Source organism: Pteropus medius, unplaced genomic scaffold, assembly GCF_902729225.1.
Source record: "Pteropus medius unplaced genomic scaffold, Ma_sr-lr_union100, whole genome shotgun sequence".
In the NCBI taxonomy this organism is placed as follows: domain Eukaryota; kingdom Metazoa; phylum Chordata; class Mammalia; order Chiroptera; family Pteropodidae; genus Pteropus; species Pteropus medius.
The window spans coordinates 1,350,705-1,364,648 of NW_024356336.1; the positions used below are offsets into that span (position 1 = coordinate 1,350,705).

Genomic DNA, 13,944 nt, shown 5'->3' on the forward strand with positions numbered 1-13,944 from the left:
TTGCAAGTATGTGCTTGGTACTTGGTAAAATGCAGACTCTGCAGGAATGGGGAGTTTTGTCTGTTTTGTTCCTTTTGAAATCTTTAGAACCTAGAGCAGTGCCTGGCACACAGTAGATGCTTGGTAAAGACTGTTGAAGAAATGAACAAACAAATGAATGAATGCTACCTTGAATGAACAAATGCTACCTTGTTTCTTCTAGGTTTGAAACATAAAGATTTGATTCAAGAGGGTTGTTGAAGTATGATTAAAAAGGCAGAGATTGGCCAAAGAAGAAGCTGCTAAACTGTCCATCTCAGCTCCACCTCTGGTCTAAAGGGCTGTGAGCTCTTTAGGAGGGTAAGGCACAGAATCTGTGAAAGCCAAGGAGGAGAGTTGAGGAGAGCTTGGAAGTAGATGCTCCATGGCTTACATCACTTCTGGTCAGGGAGGGTTTGATTAGAAAGATGCTATTTAGAGGAGTGAGAGGAAATTGGCATACTGGTTCAGGGCTCAGCCTAGGACCAGAATCAAGGCTTGATCTGAGGTCAGGTGAGGGCTCAGACTGAGGCCAAGGTCAGGGCTCAGAGTGACCAAGGTCAGGATTCACCCAGGGTTAGGACTTGGGCTTAGTCTGTGACCGGAATCAGATCTCAGTCTCTGGCAGAGATTTGGGCTCAGCCAGGAGACACTATCAGCATTTGTTCTGAGCAGGTTAGAGCTCAGCCTAGGACCCAGGCTGGAGTGCAATGACTGGGTCAAGACTCAATATGGAGAGGGACTCTCCAGATCTGGGACTCTGGCCAGGATTCTGGTTCATTGTGGTGATGACATCGGATATCAGTGTGAGGCCATGATCATGGATCAGCGTATGTCCAGTATATGCTCAGTCTGTGATCAAGATTGGAGCTAGTTGTGACTCAGGATCAAGACTCTAAGATTGGGGCTCCATCTGTGACCAGGTCAGGCTTGGCTTGCCATTGGGGTCAGTGTTTAGCCTGGGGGTCACGGAAGGATTTCTGGAGCCAACACAAGCCCCCAGAGGAGAAAGACCTTGCCCTTAATCTTGGAACAACCTCACACTCTCCTCTTTCTGAGATATTTCTTTCCTTTCCCTACTTTAGAGGACCTAGGATTAGGGGAATGGCCTCTCCCATCTCTCAGTCCTCTTGAGCTCTGCCCTTGGGTAGGGAGAAGCCTCTCCCTTCCCTCCATCTGTCCCAGCTCTGTTTGCCATCCCTCTCTCCCTTACTGTCCACGTGGAAGTACGTAAACCCTTACCCCTCCCCTGGGCTGGGAACAGTTCCTGAGGCGCCAGCCCTTTTCCACAGAAGCCCTCTGTTGTGTGAGGAGAGAGGACATAGGGCCCTCCTTCAAGAATGTTTGAGGTTAGAAGCGGAGACTCACTCCACCCACCAGGGCACAGGGGGGCCTTCTCTTTCCCCTCGCACTCACTGACTTCCTTCCTGCACACGAGTGCACAGCACCGCACACTCCGGGATTCTCTCTCTCACACACACTCACAAATACACAAAAGGAACACCTTCCCTAGCTAACCTCTTCCATACCCACGCACCAACCCAAGCAGGGACACTTATACCTCACTCTAGTAATCCCTCTCTTCCCACACCCCTTCCTCACACACACAATTGCCAAAGACATAAGGTATGTGCAGAAGCCATCCCTCCACAATAGACAGGCTCCTTCTCACGCATGGGGTTCCTACACAATGGCCACTTCCTCTTCCATGTGTACACAATTCTGCACATGGGAACTCACACAGATACATTGTGATGTGACGATCATCACACCAGCATGGGGGATACAGTCTCATGACACAGAGGCAGCTGAACATAGAGGCCATTTTACACACCGAGGCACACAGTCCTTGACGGGCAGTTACAGAGTTACACAGACACAAAAGCAATTGTGAACCCCAGAACATTCTCTATCTCTGACACACACACACACACACACACACAACCAGAAAAACATCCCATATATGAACTCGCCTCACACAATACTCTACCACTTGGCAGAATTATCAACAAAACTCACTTTTATTGAGGGTGTTGACCTGAGGAATCTTCAGACAGGGGCTTGTGGCCTGAGGTGACCACCAGCAAAGAACTGGCCCAGGTCTTGGACCAAGAGGCTCCCAGAGAGAGCTGGCCTCTGAGTGGGAGGGGAGGCCACGCCCTCTGCTGCTTCTGGAGAGAAGACTAGACCAGGGGAAAGAAATACGTTACAAAATACATTCAGAGCCCCCTGGCTAGGCCCTGGGATGGCCCAAATCCTACGGATGAGGGGGTCAGGGGGAGAACAGAAGGCCCGATTCCCGGGCCCCTCTCTTTGCATGGCCAGGTTCCAAGAGGTGGAACATTATTAGTCATATTCCTCTTAAAAAAATATATCTCTTTACACTCACCTTCTCTATAGTCTCTTGGCTATTTGGGAATGAGAATTTACCTGCACCCCAAGGCTTCAGAAAGGCTGCTTGGGGTGGTGGGGAGGCTGCTCCAGACAGAAGAGTAAAGAGCTGTGAGCTATGGCTTTTGCATCTACATGGTGGGGAATGGTATAGGAATGCAGGCGAGGGCTTGGGGCGAAGCCACTGGTCTCCAAGGTGGGGAAATTGATGGGATCCTGGATAGATGCTTTCTAAGATCAATGATCAGGGATTCAGATCCTCAGGAATCCTTTGGTTTGATGCCTCAGCATCAAGGGAGCAGCATTTGTATGGAAATAAAGAGCCGTCCCATTCATTTCATTCCTTAAAGGATCCCCAAGGAAAGCTGGCTCCATTGGATTGTGATCAAGGGGTGGTCGATGGTCGGGGGTCTCTTCTGGGTTTGGTTCCCCCTGATTTGGAGCACCCTTGCTCTCTCACCTGGATAGCAAAAGACCCATTGGAAGGGGTCAGAAGGGCAGTGTAAGATCAATGTGCCAGACCCCACAATGGAGAGATGTGTTACTGGGGCTCTCATTTTTACTCAGATTCTGCATGTGGCCTATGGCCATCCTGGTGGGATAACTGTTGGTGCCTGAAGAACCCTGGAAATGGGATCGAGGATCCCAAGGGCACCTCCTAGATACAGCAAGGGAAGAAAAGGGCAGAATTCCAGCCTTAGCAGTGGGCAGGCAGTCAGATTGTTTCTCAGGAGCAGTGTGACCTGGGGGTGGGCCCATGATGCCAGTGACCCCACATGGTAGTGCCAATTAATCTACTGTGAGCACCAGTGCTTTCCCACCCCATACAGCGTGTCAGAAACCTAAGACTACAGAGAATCTTCCCAGAAATCTTTCTTCAAACAGAAGTGGCCTGGACGAACCTTGGTGCCAAGGCTTCCGGGGCGGAGGAGAGAAGGGGAGGCCATAAAAACAGCCCAGGAGAGAAGAGCATCTGGGGCTACTTTTTTACAACAGTCCCTTTAGCTCTTATATCAGGGTCCTCAACACCTGTGGTGAGGCACCCATGTCTCCAGGACACCCACGAGCCCTCCCTCCCACAAGGAGAAGGGAACCCAGAGTGGCGGGGGTAGGGATGTGGGAGGCAGAAGAGGGCCCATGTGGCTGGAACCCCCCAAATCAGTTGCCTCCTCCATCTCCAAAAGGGACTGAGAGCAGGTGGGGGGTGCCCAGGCAATCTCTTCCCTTGAGCCTCCTTTGTCATGCAGGAAACTCCTTGCAGGCCAACAGCAGCCAAATGGATTGTCCCCATACCAAAGAGAGGCCAGATGGGTTGGCGTCCCCAGGGTCTTGAGTCCCTTGCTTGGTCAGGACTCCCAGCCCGGTCCCCCCACCCCCCAACACGTCATCTGGGGTAGTAGTCGTCGGGAACGCCCGTGAGGTTCCTCCCTTTGAGGGCCGCGTCCACCATCTTGATGTAGGCGGAGATGGTCTTCTGCATGTCGGCGGTGTACGGGTCATACTCCAGCTTCCGGAGCCCGGAGCGCTTGAAGTTGCCGTCCTTCTGGCTCTCCACACAGAGCAGCCGGTCCTCCCTGACTGTCACACCCAGCAGGCCGACCATCCGGCCCAGCTGCACGAACAGGTCCTGCTTCAGGTCCTCAAAGTGCACCACCAGCACCTTCTTGCCGAACTTGAGCCAGTCCAGCGTGTGCGTGGCCCACCACGGGGCATAGTTCCTCACAAACTCTGGCCACTCTGTGGAGAGAGGAGGGGGCAGCTAAGTCGGAGGGGCTCAAAGTGTGCAGGTCAGGTGGCGCTGGCAGGGGCTGCAGTTATTCACAGCGCTGAAAATGCCATTACTCCTTGCAGATCTCCAGACTCATCCAGTTCCTCCCACCTCGGTGCTGCTGCTTCTGCCTGGAACATTCTTAGCCCTTCCTTCTCTTTGAGGATAATAATAACATCTGTTGGGTGCTCACTACATGCCAGGCACAGACCAATATAAACGTATGTTACTAACTTTTGATATTTCAATATATATTTATATTAATATACAGCATAATAAATGTATTAACGTAGCTATTCATTCATTCATTCTTCTCAATGACCCTATGAGGCAGGTTTCATCATTTTCTTCATTTAACAGAAGAGGAAACTGAGGCACAGAGAGGTTAGGTAACTTGCTCAAGGTCACACAGCTACTAACTGGAAGATCTAGGATTTGAATCCAGTCTGGCTTCAAAGTTTGGGGTTTTCACTATCAAGTTATCCTGTGTAGTAATACTTGTCCTGTGTAGTAATAGTATCTGCTTAGAGTATAATAATAAGGCCATTGTACAGAGTAAGTAGAAAAAGCATATAAAGGTTTTGGTATGGTGCCCATACCCAGTAGGTGCTCAGTATACACTGGCTATTATTATTACTGTGATTATTCTGGTCTCAGGTAAGATGTTGTCTTTCTCGACTCCCCAGGCTCAGTCCGGTGCCTCCTCTGGACTTCACAGTCCCCTCTGTACCCTCCACATATGTTATCTGTCTCGCCAACACATTGTGGGCTAGGCATAGTTAAGTCAGATTTTTTATACTGTCATCTTTCCACCTTTCTGTACTACCTTTCTTTACTTTTTATTGAAGAATCATGTACTGTTTCTTTCTGCTGTTTGTTACCTTTCTATGGTAAAATGACAGGATGGATTGTCACCAAAATTGGGAAGGTGTGTTTGGGATTGTCTGACTTGAAAGACAGGCTATGATAGAATGCGGGAGATTCCTTGGGGAGTCCTGCAGAGGAATTGAGAGAGACAGCCAGCCAGCCCCTGGTGCTGCTGAAACTCTGACAGAAGCAGCCTGGGTTACAGCATGGGTGGGTGGGTGGCCAGAAAAGATGGTGGGGATGGTGAAAGAAATTGCAGCCTCTTTTCTGAGTGCTCGCTGGAGGGAGAATCACAGGGCAGGCGCTCCAAAACCCGGAAGCCAGATCCACTGATTTTCACGGGCAACACCACCCACGCCATCCAGAAGGAGTTGTTGACTGAATGAGCATCACTGAGTCTCCCAAGCTAGGCTGGGGAGCCCAGCTGGTTCTTAATAATGAAATCCTCATCCCTTGCTGGGTACTCACAATCTTATTTAATCCTAACGATTACCCTGAAAGGAAAGGACTGCTGTTCACTTATCACCGCTGAGGAAACTGAGGCTCAGAGAGGTGAGGTGACTTGCCCAAGGCCACACAGATAGGAAGCACCATTCAGACCAGGCCTGCCTGATTCCAGGTCCCGATCATTCCCAGGTACCAGCAGCCTCACCCCCACTTCCTTCCACTGCCTTACAACCAGCAGGGGCTCAATAAATGGTTGCTGAACTAAATTGAAATTCCCAACTGCCACCACACTGAGATGTGATAAAGGACTCTTCTTTCTTTTCAGAACACATCAGAATCTGTGGTGGGGCTCCTGCTCCTCCAGTGCCCCGGAACACCATGGATGCTTGAGAAATATTTATGCTGGTGACAAGGATATTTTTTATCCTTAAAATAGGTTATTTACAATGTATCTGGCTAATTGGGCCCACACTGTTCTAATGGGTTAAGACCAGATGTATCTGGGTGATTAGAAAAAAATTTAGCATGTGTATAGTCTGTTTTACCCCTTTTTAGAATTTCCCCACTCCTGAGTCACCTCACAGCATCCCTGGTGATTCAGGATACCTGCTGCTGCCATGGCAGAAGCCCAGGTGAATGGAGATGACACTTGGACAACCAGTGACACACAGGTCTGGACTTCTAGGCTTGGCCACTTCTGACCATCTCAAGTGGCTGCTGAAGGAAGGCTGCAGGGTTGTCCTAAGGAAAAGGAAGGGCCGTTCTGCGTGGTGGTCAGGATTCCCTGGCTGGTGCCCCTAGCCGTGGATGCAGGTGGGATGGAGATGATATGGCATCCTTGTTGACTGCAAACCTCCCTGGGATGGGAACATATGTTGCTTGAGCACCTACTGAGTGTCAGGGCTGTGTTGGGCACTTCACATGCACTATCTCATACAGCGCTCACAAGAAGACTAGAGAGTAGGAATTACTAGCCAGATTTTACACACGGGGAAAAGGAGACTTAGAGGCATGAAGCCACTTGCCAAAGGTCACACAGTGGGCGTCCAATGCAGGAATCAAACCCATGCCTATCCCAGACTGAGCCAGGCTTCCACCCTCCCAGCAAACCCTTTGAGAGCTCCTGATCTGATCAGCTCAGGCACCCTTCTCGCTCCAGATTCTAGTCTACTACTGCTCACTTCATTTTCAGGCGTTGTCTAAGACACAGCGTCTGTTCACAGATAACTTTAAAGTCAGACTGCCAGCGTTCAAAACCCAGCTCCTCTCGACATCTGCTGTGTGACGTCGGGGACCTTAGTCCATCTCCTCGAGTCTCAGTTTACCCACCTGCAAAATGGTGATTGTGCTAAGATCTGCATCCTAAAGGCAGTGCAGATGGAACAGAATCAGATTTGAAAGGCCCTAGCACAGAGCCTGGGATACGGGAGGTGCTCGATAAATGTTGGTGCCTGTTACGATGAATCCTAATGTTGGCCCCCAGCTTCTCTGAGATGCCCCACTTGCTCCATCATTTTAGTCAGAGCTTCCCTCCAGCACCGCATTTGATACCCAGGCTGTTTCAGCAGCAGAGGTCTCCCTCCACCCACCATGGACGGATTCCCCACTTGAAGCTCCTCAGTTACTTCATGGGAAAGGAGAAGAATAAAAATTAAAAACAAAAGCCCTCGATTAGCTCAGGTTTTCCAGTGATTGATGGTTGCCTTCACATTGGGGGATAAAGGCACACCAAGTCACGGACCACCGGTAACAGGGGCTGGTTCCACTGGAACTGTCACACATGTGGGCCGGGCAGGGCATGGGCTGGCCACTCTTCGCTCCATCTTCCTGTCCAGAGGAGGAACTGGGGACTGATTAATAGCTTAACTGTACTTAATTCTCCATGGAATCATTAAACAGTCTCTGTTTCATTAAACAGATCCAGGACAATTCACCTTGTGTAATCATATCACATAAAACTTTGCTTTGGACACACTCCAGGGAGATTGTAAAATTAACGTTACGGAACCAAAAGTCAAGGTGGGGGGGTACTGTAGGAGCTTTGACTCAACTATAACTGGGAGTGTGATGGGGTGACCTCTGCTCTGGAAGAGATCCTCAGTTCTAGGCCCAGGGCTTCCTAAAGAAGCAATTCTCAAATTCAAGTGCACACAAAGCTTCAGGGGGAATCTTGTTAAAAGGCAGATTCTGATCAGTAAAGCCTGGAGGTGGGGGATGGGGGCCTAAGGTTTGCTTTTCTAAAAATCTCCCAGGTAAAGTCAGTGCTGCTGGTCCACAGGTCACACTTGGAACATAGAGGATTTAAAGGAGTGATTCTGCAACGGAGGGTGGGGGTGCATCAGAAACACCTGGAGGGATTGCCAGTCCCCCTCCAGGAGTTTCCGAGTCATAAGGTCTGGGGTGGGGCCTGAGAATTTGCATTTCTAACTAGTTTCCAAGTGATATTGACATTGCTGGTGCAGGAGCCCTAAAGTACCAGCAAACTTAAGTGCTTACAGGAGCCAGATGTTAACACAAATGAGAGAAATGGGCTGAGGGGTGACTGTGGGGCTTGGGTTCTTTGGGGAAGGCTCTCACAGAGCACCTGAAGACCTGGGTTGGGCCTGGGAGGGGGCACTGGGATAGGCCTCCCATTCCAGAATAATGTGGGGACCCCCACTATGAAATGTGTATGCCAGAACCCTCTCTCTCCCACCCCCTGCAGCCTCTTGGCTCAGCCGTCCTGATGCCTCCTTTATCTTTGGTTTTAAAGCTCCCAGTTGTCTTGAGTAAAGAAAAAGAGGCAAGGCAGCTCCTGGGAGTTAACACTGTCTGAACCTGAGACAAGGGGCCATGCCGGGAGGGGAGAACCTCCGAGTGCATCAGAGGGTCAGTGACACCCCGGGGAAGGAGAGAGTAGCCGATGCCTGGGTGTGAATCCCAGTTCCATCAACACCTGGGTCCTCAGTCACGTGACTCGCTCCCTTGCTGGGATGGTTTTCTCACCTGTGAAATGGAATGTTAGGGTGATTATGGTCACTTTCCTTACCTCCTTGGTAATTAGAGGGTTTAAATGAGATAATGAAAGCCAAGTGCCTGGTTTCCCATGAGCTTCCCAAGTGAGTCCCCTCCTTTTTCACTTGGGGCAGCAGAATGGCTGGGAAGTGAAGAGCTGGGTTCTAGTCCTGCTACTACGTGTCCAAGTGACCTTGGCAAGTGCCAGCCTCTTTCTGGGCCTCAGTTTCTCCATTAATAAACAGAGGATGAATCAGTGGCTCTCGGTCCTGCCTGTACACTGGAAGCAGCTGGGAGCTTTGAAAAATACAGATGCCCAGGCTCCGCTCCAGTAATGGTCCAGGGTGTAGCTTGGGCACTGGGATTTTCCCATACTGCTCTGATGGTTCTGCTGTGCAGCTGGGGCTGAGAACCACTGGGTTCAGTGATCTCCCAGGTTCTTTCCAACTTGACAAGCAGAGTCTCTGCTCAGGGGACCAGCTCCTGCCATTTGCATCTGCAGACTTCTCAGCCGGGCCCTGACCAGTGCTCACTGCCAATTGTTCTACAAATAAATAATTCAGAGGCTTCTTCACTCCTGGGAACAAGAGAACAAATGCCACCACCTGTCCAAGCTTCCACCCCCTCATAGAGGGGGAGCCAGGCAGTGGAGAGACAGATGAGGCCCCTTGAGTGAAAGGAACCCAGGGCACAGTTGGTCAGGCAGACCCAAGAGTTTTAATCAATGACATCAATGTTTAGGGTGTGATTGGTGAATCACTGAGTTAACATCATCCCGCCATGCTCAGGTCCTCTTTGGGGGGTCGGGGGGTGGCTGGGGCTTTGGAGCAGCTGGGAGCCAAGGGGAGGGTTTGGAGGAGCAGGAAGCACCTCTGGGCTTGAGGCTGGAACAGCTTGGCTTCTGGAGGGTGGATGACGTGGCGGTGGGGGCGGGGCTCACATTTACAGAGCATCTGCTGGGAGTCAGAGGCTCTGGGATGGGTGATTTATAACCACTGATATTTCATCTGGCCTGTCATCATAGGTTAGCACAGTGGTTAAGGGCGTCAGCTCTGGAGCAAGATTCCCTGGGTTCAAACCCCAGGTCCACCATTTCCTAGTAAAAGTTCCTTTACCTCCCTGGACTTAGCCTCTCCCAAAACGGGTTAATTGTGGGGATACCCCTGGGTGTGATTCTCTGATGATGGTAATTGACATGGGCTTTCGAGATCCTGGGCAGCTAAAGGTGTACCCAAGATGCCAGAAGCTGGGTCAGAAAAGTTCTCACCACTACTCTGGGCTGCCACCTCACCTTAAGACACAGTAATTACCTGCTAATAAGTGTCAGAGTCAAACCTCAGACCATTTTAATGAAGTTCGGTGCTCAGGGGCTGTCACTGTCACTTCCTAGCTGTGTGACCTGGGGCAAGTTACTTACCCTCTCTGAGCCTTCCAACCCAGCCCAGAGTTGTTGAGAATTTCATTAAAATAATGCTCTGTAAGTGATCTCTTGGCCTCAGCTGGATTCAGGTCTTCTGACTCCCAGGAAAGGGCTCTTGAACTTGCTACAATCAACCCCATATGAGGGTCTCCATTTCCATGAGTACCATCTACAGCCTTTAAAGGGTTAAATTTTTAGAGTGCTCTCCCCCGCCCCATTATCATCCCCTATTTTATAGATGTGACAAGCGAAGTCCCAGGTAATCTTGCTCTCAGGGCCCACATCCTTCACTACTATGCTATCATAAAAGCCCAGCTAACAAAGGCTGATGCTTGAGGGTGTGGTGGGACGTGGGAAGTGCACCTCCCAGGCTATATAAGCTGAGGAAGTGGAATCTCAGCCTCACACGCATGCCTGCCAGGATGCAGCCTGGATTCCGAGACAGCACTGGCTCAGTGCACTGTCCCCTGCCCCCCAAGGCCCTGTGCCTCCCCTCTCAAGTAGTACCTTTGCCCTTCCAGTGGGCATGTGCAGCAAAGCCGATGTGGCCACCGTACTTGCGGTTGAACTCCGCCATGAGAGCCTTGTAGGGGTTGCGAATGAGCAGGATGGCGGCATCAAAGGCCTCGATCTCCTTCTGGCCGCTCTCGTGTGTCTTGATGCAGATGGTCCTCCCGCTGCGCCAGTGGTCCCGCTCACCTTTAAACCCTTCCCACAGTCAGAGGGTGGGGGACATGGCAGGTGAATCGGGGAAGGCAAAAAGTCCACCCCACCCCGTTCTGAGCCACCTCAGGACTCCTCATATGTTCGCTCACTCATTAATTCTTTCGTTTACTCACATATTTATTGAGCGCCTCTTATGTGCCAGGCATTGTGCTGAGAGCTGGGGATAAAATGATTTGCAAAAAGGTCCATGGGTCTTACTGTTTTTGAGAGCCAGATTATTCCAATAGTGACACAAATGAATGTAAAGTCACTGCCCTGGTCAGTGCTTTGGAGAGAAGTATTCATACTTGGGCGCTATGAGAGAGGCCTCACAGTGATGTGTTGGATGATGGATGATTGATTCCTCTTTAGGGGAAGTCTATAACCCCACCCCACTGATGTTGGGCATGGCAATATGACGTGCTGAGGCCAGTGGAATGAGGGTGGAGGTGGGTCTCTGCCAACATCTCAAGGTGCATCACATGTGTCTCTTTATTATTGTGTGCTTTCGCAATCACTGTGAGAACATGTCCTGGAGGGCTGTTGGTCCCAGATGGTGAGAAACACATGGAACAGATGTGGGTCTGACCTGCAGCCTGGAGCTGAGCAGCCCAGCTAGCCTAACCTAGATCACTGACCTAGTCAGGCGGCATCCAGAAAGGTGTTCTGGGGGAAGAAATGCTTAGCTGAGGAGGACTTTACTAGCCCCAAAGAGAAGGGAATGGTGGAGGGAACAGCAGGTGAAAAGATCCTACGGTCCGTGGGAAGAGATGGGTGACAGAGAAGTGACTGCTAAGTGAGAGCAGAAAGCACGAGGGGAGTGTGAGGCTGGAGGGAGTTATGGGGGATGCGACGAGGAATTCAGTCCTAGACCAGAAAAAATGGGCAGCCCCTAAAATGATTTAAGCAAAAAGAAGAAGGGACATGATTCAGTTTTCATTTCAAAAGCTGAGTAACTGCAAGTTCTGAATAGCTGGAGAATGGAGAAAGCTCCTATAGCACCGACCCTGTGCTGAACCCTTTACATATATTAGGCAGCTTCAATTTTAAAGATAAAGAAACTGAGGCACAGAGAGATCAACTAACTTGCTCAAGTTACAGAACTAGTGAGAGTCAGAGACGAGATTGAAACCCAAGCTATATAGATGACCAAGACTGTGTTCTTCACCATCCGAGAGCTAAGGCATCTGGATAGTATCTTGAAAGGCAAGGAGAAATATTATTGTACTAGTTCTTCAAGATACTGGCTGTGTTCCTAATGAGTAATCCTGGACATCATGTCATCTCTTTGGGCCTCAGTTTCCTCATTTGTATAATGGAACCATGCGGCTTTCCTTCACAGGGCTGGTGTGAGAAATCAATGAGACATGTAGTAAGGTTTCAATAAATGGCAGCTAGTGCAGAACAAGTCTCAGGGGAAAACCCTGCTTCATCAATCCTAGAGTAATTTCTTCCCTACCCACTCACAACAGTTCTAAGGCATTGTGCTCTGGCTTTTAAGGTGGATTAAGGTGAGGCTAGCATGATACCTACTCCTGTTCCTGAAGATCTGGGTTTGGAGAGGTGCAGCCCCCCTCACAGGGCCACAGGGCAGAAGAGCCAGGAATGGAATCTGTTTCCTGAGTCAGATGGCATCCTGGGAATTGCCAAGCCAAGTTGCAGGGATGAGCCTAGCCTTGCAAATTAACACTGGCCCATATTCATGAGAAAATGTTAACCCACCATCTTTGAGGACCATGGGAAGCACAGAATCATGGGAAAAATTGCTTCCTGAGGGCAATGAGGAATGCGGTACGGCAGCTTGAGAGAGAGCTTGGGACACAGACATTTACCCACAAGGTGGCACTGGATACAATTTAATGTCATGCTGTCATGCGTTCCACTGGTAGAGCTCTTCATGACACGGACAAAGGACTTCCCATTTACGATTTCATTTTACCTTCACCAAAATCCATTTAACCATGAGCACAGCAATGGAAAAACACAAGAAGGAGGTACACAGGAATCTACAGATTCTCAGAGGAGAAAAATCGTCAGATACACGGCAGAATGGTCAAACTCGTGTAAATCAGCTCCATGCATTGTGAGAATCACACTTCTCTTTGTTTCATGGTGGAGTCAACCTAGCACAGTATTTATCAAGATAAAAAAAGAAAAACTAGGAATATTGGAAAAAATTTGCTCCAGATTCTAGATTTTGGTTGCTTGGGGAGTTAGTCTATACAGAGTATTGGAAATGTAGGGAGGTAAGAAAAATTCCATTTAGCAGAATGTCTCCCAGGGAGAGGAGAGTTTTATGTCCACAAAGCAGGCTTTGAGAAGCTACATTAAACAAGCTTGCCTGAGGAACAACAGATGGTTGCTCAGCTGTCCCCTAAGAAGGTCCTTCTAGGGGGGATCAGGGATGCACAAGAATCTGGGATGCAAGCTTAGGGCCAGGGCAGAATTGCTGAACTCCATTTCCAGTGGCCTCCCTTCTCTATTTTTCTCTTACACGGGACCCAGCACCTCCTGTACATAAATGTGAAATATTTAAATCATTACTTTGAAGGGTCACAAGAAAGCAGCTTGTCTGGGGCACCCACATGACCTTCAAACTCTAGGGGCTGGACAATTGTCCTAGAATTTGGAGGAATGACCTTGTGGTTTCAGACCACAGAAAGAACAAGATAGATTTTCTCCTTCTCTTCCTCCCATCTCCCAATATTATAGTTGCCTATATGCATTCTGCCATTAGGCAAACTGAGGCACAGAGAAGGGCAGTGGCAGAGACTCCACATTTTTGCAGGGCCTGGAGTTTACTGGGGTAGGAGAGGCCCACTCCTGGCTCTGGACATGGACATCCCAGAGACTGATAGTCCTCTAGAAATAATAGAGTTTGTTTTGAGGTAGTCCTTAGAAATTCTTGTCCTGTGTCAGCTGGACTGACAGGCTGCCTCATCAATCTCCTGCCCCGTCTGTGGGCCTCCAGGGGCGGAGAAGGGCTCTCCCTAACTCTGGGGTGTTATCTCAGTCCCTTCTTCCTCAGAGATCTAGGCTCTGAGACCTGACAGGCCACAGAGCTAGAGCCTGTACTCAGGGCTGAGGGGTCCCCAAGATGGGGAGGGGGGACAGAGAAGGGAGATAAAGCCTAGGGAGAGAGAAGAGACCAGAAACAGAAAGATGTCTGGAGAGAGGGATGGTTGAGACAAAGGAAGGGAGTAGAAGGGAGAGAGAAACAGACACAGAAACAAAATAAGGAGAGAACGAAAGAGACACAAGACAGGGAAATAGAGGGAGACAGAGATACATACGAGACAGAGAGACACACAGAAAGGCAGAGGTAGAGAGAGAA

The 13,944-nt window shown here is 49.7% G+C and overlaps 1 protein-coding gene across 4 annotated transcripts in view; it reads right to left on the bottom strand.

Moving 5' to 3' along the window:
• Positions 1 to 2,020: 2,020 nt before the first annotated feature.
• WSCD2 (WSC domain containing 2) overlaps positions 2,021 to 13,944 on the bottom strand; it is a 99,424-nt gene continuing 87,500 nt past the window's right edge. For 3 of the 4 annotated variants that reach the window (XM_039861777.1, XM_039861775.1, XM_039861776.1), the window contains 2 exons: positions 10,413 to 10,613; positions 2,021 to 4,146 (listed from right to left, as the gene is read on the bottom strand). In XM_039861777.1, coding sequence (XP_039717711.1) covers positions 3,794 to 4,146; positions 10,413 to 10,613 — 554 coding nt within the window. In that variant the 3' untranslated portion in view covers positions 2,021 to 3,793. The remainder of the gene's footprint in view (positions 4,147 to 10,412; positions 10,614 to 13,944) is intronic. The other variant, XM_039861778.1, reaches the window with a different exon arrangement.